At 44.1% G+C, this 5,809-nt stretch overlaps 1 protein-coding gene across 2 annotated transcripts in view; it reads right to left on the minus strand.

The window, feature by feature from the left end:
- The window catches only part of LOC108784611 (proline-rich protein 5-like), a 120,943-nt gene extending 115,563 nt beyond the window's left edge, over positions 1-5,380 (minus strand). The window contains exon 1 of one of the 2 annotated variants that reach the window (XM_018553470.1): positions 5,235-5,365. In XM_018553470.1, the coding sequence (XP_018408972.1) occupies positions 5,235-5,365 (131 nt within the window). Of the gene's footprint in view, positions 1-5,234 lie in introns of both variants that reach the window. The other variant, XM_018553471.1, reaches the window with a different exon arrangement.
- Between the last annotated feature and the right edge of the window lie 429 nt (positions 5,381-5,809).

A 5,809-nucleotide genomic window follows, 5' to 3' on the forward strand; every position in this document is an offset into this window, starting at 1 on the left:
TGGAATACCCCTTTAAAAATTAAAATACACCCCAACCTGGGGGGGGGGGGGGGGTTATTAGGGTGATTGGGTGACTGAATATTGTCCTGGATGTTTCAGGTGTATGAAGTGGATAATGTCGGTTCACACAATATAGATCTGAATTGTCTCCTTAGGATTAGTAGTGTATGAGACTATCCTGCCATCATCCCATGCACTGCTCATGTCTCATATCTGTCCATGTGTGTACAGATAGACTGTAGCGAACCTGTTACTCATTCTCTCTTGATGTCATTACATAATATAGAACAGTTTAGTCACCTCTGTACAGGTAAAGCAGGTATCACCTCCTCTCCTCTACATACCGCTAGTAGTAACACAGTTTAATGTTTGCCCTGTAGTGCTGCAATACAAATGCCGATTATTTACTGAGCTTTCAGATAACTCAGAACAGTGGAAATGCCAATCATAAAAATGCTAATAATGAAGTTCTCTAATTTGCTCCCTTTTGGTGTGTTAATTATACTATTGGAAGCATTTTGTTATATCTGTTGACCAAAACCTGTTGATCTGGAGCTGTCCTGTGCTCTCTGCCTGTGTTATCTCAAAGATATAGTCTTTCTAGTTTTTTATCTTGGACTACAGAAGAATTAGCCTTTATGTTGTAGATATCGGAGAGCAAGATTGACTAGTTGACTAGCTTAGCAAATGGTGAGCAGGGCTGACACCACTCAGTGCACAAAAATGCTCTGTATTGTCAGTACACAACAGGACTTTGGAGCTGAGAATTTCTGGCATATTAACAGGCACTTTCCTGTACTTACAAATCAGAAAATGTTAAAACCCCTGTGAGTTTTATTTCTTTTTTTTTGTTTTCCTTCCTGTGTGCTATTTAAGAAAATGTCCCTTCACTTGCTGTCATGTACTTACAACAGGAAGTAAGAAAAATATCTCTCCAAAGTGAAGTAAAAGCTCTGCTAGTTGTCACAGAACACGTGTCCGCACTGGAAGATATTCCTCTCACCTCTTGTTTGGGTGGCAACTAGAATTGTATTTCCCATCCCCGGGACAAATAGAGAGGGCCAATCTCCCTAGCAGTGACACAAATCACAATAAGAACCTGACAGGGGCTCTAACCCCTCACCATTCTATCCAAAACTATAAAAATAAGAACGTTTTTGGTTTAGATCCACTTTTAAAGAACAACTCCAGGATTTTCAAAAGTTACGCCTTGCGGTGGGGCTCCCCCCACGCTGCAAGGGTTAACTGCTTGTTTTGGTCTAGGGGGTGAAAATAAAGAAGACATACTCACCTGATCCTCGGCCCTGCGGCAGTCAGAGTTCACCTCTCTCCCCCTCCCCCCATGTGGTATGTCCCTCAGTATCTTCACATGTAATAGATCTATATAGACGTGATGATGTCACGGGTCCTTAGAATGCTGGAACCCGGAGAAAAAGAAGCTGCGGTCCTGGTTTAGCAGTCAGGTGGAGCCAATGATTAGGTAAGTATATTTCCTTTATTTGCAACCCTAGACCAAAACGTTGACACTTGCAGGGGGTTGCCCTACTGCCAGGGTTAACTTTTGAAAATCGTGGAGTTCCACTTTAAAGCATAGTTACACCGAAAACCAAAAATATTATATATTGCAGTTTACCAGTCCAATGATGTGGCGGTTGCATTCGTTTTCTTTTTTCCAGTTTTTATTTTATTTTTACCTGGAGATCCTGCAAATTTCCCTGGGTGGCTACGCTCACTCATCCACTGTATTTATAGAGGGAGCCATGGCTGTGACCCAGGTTGGTCTTTAAACATGTCTGCCTTTGTTGACCTGCATTAGAGTCCAATTGACAGCGGTGAGTCACAGCGCCTTGTGTTGTTACACCGCAAGGCACTGTTTACACTTTTTACAAATTTTATTTGGAGTATACAAACTGTTCCCTCCATTCAGGTCTCCACACGGTGCACTGTGCTGCGGTGACCTGCGTTCAGGGCCGGATTTACTCTCTCTGCTGACCCAAAGCCAGGTTCCTCAACGCGCCCCCCTCCCCGCCAAATGTTTATTTTATTATCACTTTTTTATTTTAATTATTATTTCTCATTATTTTTTACTTTTCATTTTTTATTTTATTATTATATATTTTTTTCACCTAACCTTATTGCTATTACACAGGGGCTAATTTTTTTAAAAAAAAGCAGGGTTAAATGTAGAAGAAAATCACCTAGCCACCCGGCGGCTGTGCTGCCCCTCTACTCCCTGCCGCTCCAAGGCCAGGCCTCGGTGGCCTTGTGGGAAATCCGGCCCTGCCTGTGTTGCCGCTGCATTATTGGTAAGATTAACAGGTCTTTTCTGTCCTTGCTGAAAACGTTCTTCGAGAAATAATGCAGCCACCACATCTTAGGATGGATATCCTTAAAACATTAAAAAGACTCCAAGGTCTCTATAAAGTGTTAGCTTTATAAATAAAAATGTCACAATTTCAGAGGTACTTTTTGGGCGATCTCATTGTTAGTGCTTCATAAACATTGCCAGGGTCACCTACCACACAACTCCGGGCTCATCCAGGAATTGCTGCAGCTCGTTGAGCATAGATCCGCACGCAGATATTCCTGGCATTCAAAGCCACATACATAAAAAGCCAGCACATGTAGAGGCACCGTACACACCATCAATGTGATACAATACGTTCATTATGCAACATATGGAAAGAGGAAGCTGCAGCTATATTTACAAATGTCCCAACGGTTTTTAAGCACTTCTATAGAATGTAAAAATGTGTAACGGAATGTGAAAATTCCCATGCAAGGACATTGTTTCTAATGATCTCGGTGCCATCAGTAAATGTGGTACTCCCAACAATAAAGAGGAACTCCAGGAAATACAAAACTAATCCTTGCAGTGGGGCTACCCCCGTGCTGCAAGGGTTAACTGCTCATTTTGCCCCAAATAAAGAAGTAATACCTACTTGGTCCTCTTCTCTCCCGGGCTCCAGAGGTCTAAGGACCACTTACGCCATCAAGTCTAAAAGTGCCCATACACCTTACGAATATCGTCCGATTTTCGTATGCAATTGCATTTTAATCTGATGTTCGTAAGGTTGATGGCCAGTGTAGAACCGCCAATACTGTACAATCGATCGACTTTTGACTAACCAGCAGGATAGAAAACTTCGGTCGATCGTACGATTTGCGCAAGGTTGGTGGCGTTTCCGTACGTCAAAATTTGTACGATCTACACTGCACATGCGCAGACGACAATACGTGCGGTCATTTACCGCAATTCGTCCAGGTGCTTTCTTTTAATTACCGCTGATCCAACCTTGCGATAATCGGGGCAGGATGGGACCGCCGTACGAAAATCGTACGACGGTTCGATCATTGGACGAAAAGTTTCGTCCGACGATCGCAAGGTGTATTGGCAGCTTTATACAGGTGCATTGAGGACACCGATGGACACACCACACCTGGTGCGGAGGGGAAGAGAAATGAGCTGTCACTGCTGCAAGAACGAAGATCAGCTGAGTGTATCTGCTTTATATGCCCCTATACCAAAATGAGTACTTAACCCTTGCAGTGCCCACTACAGGGGTACGTTTTATAAAATCCCAGAGTTCTTCTTTGAAGTGCCATGAGAAAAGTATTTTTTTTAAATGAATGCTAGTTTCCTGGCTATAGAAGAAAGGGTTAACTGGCATCTGGAGCGATCCTACTAATTAGCCCTCAGGATCCCTCCAATGTTATCAGCCCAGTACACGCTTCATTCAACAGCACCAAGCCCTGACGAAGGGGGACCCTTTAAACCCTTGGTTCTCAACTGGTGGGTCATGGCCCAAAAGTGGGTCAGGACCCTGTGTTCAGTGGGTTGCTGCATGCCTTCCACTTTTCTCTAGGTGAGAGGCTTCTCTGCCTCCCCCTAGCACAGCACTGTGAGTTGTTGCGCCAAGCAGCCATTCAAAATATGCTGCCGCTTGAGGTGGGGTGGGCTGTGGGTAAGGCCGCGAGGGAGCTCCATTCATACATGCATTGCTTACAGCTCCCTTACGTGTCCTGTAGAGGTGCCTGGACCGGAGTGACATCACATTCTGGATCCCAGCACCTCTACAGGGCATGCAAGGGATCTATACAAACAATGCACATATGGATGGAGCTCTTTCACAGCACAGCAGCCCACACTGAACCCCAGGCTGAGAATCCACTCCAGTTCTCGTAAAGTAGGGAGACTGGGTGGACCTTAAAAAAAGTGTGTGTGTTAGAATGTCTGTGAGTGTGTGAGATTGTGTCTGTGGTTGTGTATGTATGTCAGTGTTTTTGAGGGCACCTACCATGCATTCTGGTGTGGGAGGTGTGTTGTGTTACCATTCTTTTGAATGACACCCCAAACACACCTCCCGCCCACAGTTCGTATGCCCGCACCAGAATGTGTGGTACCCTATAGCCGTGCGTTCCATTGCAGTGCGAATTGGGTCGCGACTAAATGAGGTCAAATGTGGGTCCTGAGGTTACACAGGCTGAGAACCGCTGCTTTAAACCAATTGGATTTATGATACAAGCATTGAAATGAAATCTGGACCATACACATTCTGCTTTCAGCTCTTTCCTCCTTGCATGCTCAGTTTCTAGCTGTGTCTAGGTTCAATATGTTTCACTCATTAACCCCGAACAAGCTTGCTGTAAAGGAGTGTTATGATTCCTTATCTCTATATTTGTTCCAGTTCAAAGACTCAGACAGAACTGAAGCCAAAGCATTAGCATAGCGGCCAGGAAACTAACATTTTCAAGCCCCCATTCTTTTCACAAGACACAGTCACAGTATGTAAGTGTATGTAAAACCATAGTTTAGTTTTAGGCTTTAAGCAGGTATGCTCTGCGGAGATGAGTGTCTATGTTTATGTAGCCTGCCGACAGATGCTTGCACCCTTTAATCTATGACAACTCCTTATTGAAGCAATTCTGACTAAACCTGCCCACGGACATTCATTATTTGTTTGGCAGATCAGCAAAATTTGTCAATTGCACTGCAGCATGAGTGCATCCCTAAGTGACCTATTCAAGTTATATCCAAGCAGGCAGTCCATCACATCATAAAGCTCGTCTCCTTTTACTGATCCGTCAAATCCAATCCAAAATAAAACAGTGTATGACCAGCTTACGCAGCTTTACTGCTACAGCTGACAAAGTTTTACTGTTACCTTAATTGTGGGCTATACCTCAGGCAGTTGACAAATACCACTGTATATAGAGTATATAGAAGGATTTACCTGTTCCAGGTGGCGTTGGATCCGGCTCTCTTCTGCTGCGTCCCTCTCTCATCCAAAGCTGCCTGTTCTTTCTTGCCCAAGTCACTGAGGCTGGGCGAACTCATGAATTTCGACCTGCGAAGAGTCCTCATAGTCAACGCCAGTCTGAGCATTTGCTAATGACAGATAATCCTGCAAGCTCCCAGGCTTTGCATTGAAGAAAAAAAAAAAAAAAGAGGCAAGGCAAGATTCCTTAACAGAGCTCAAATGAGGCAGGGGCAGACCTTTAATCAGAGGCAAAGTACAACCCATTCGTCATAAACTCCAGCATAACTCCAGTCCTAGGGACAAAGCTACATTTTTTTTTTCCTCGCCGTTCTAGCAAGCGTGCCTCCATGCGAACCAAAGCAGCATTTATTTATTTTTTAAACTTTTGTAGTTCTAGAACCCAGCTGATGCCTCGCAGTTGTCAAGAATTCAATTCTTCTCATGTTTCCAACTCTCCAGTCAGTATGTGTCTGCCTGACCCTCTGCAAAGGTTTTTTATGCTTTTTTTTTGTAAGCAGCGCTGCTGAATAGGAGATGGCGGAAGCTCG

Source organism: Nanorana parkeri, unplaced genomic scaffold (genome assembly GCF_000935625.1).
Source record: "Nanorana parkeri isolate BGI_ZX_2015 unplaced genomic scaffold, ASM93562v1 scaffold120, whole genome shotgun sequence".
NCBI lineage: Eukaryota > Metazoa > Chordata > Amphibia > Anura > Dicroglossidae > Nanorana > Nanorana parkeri.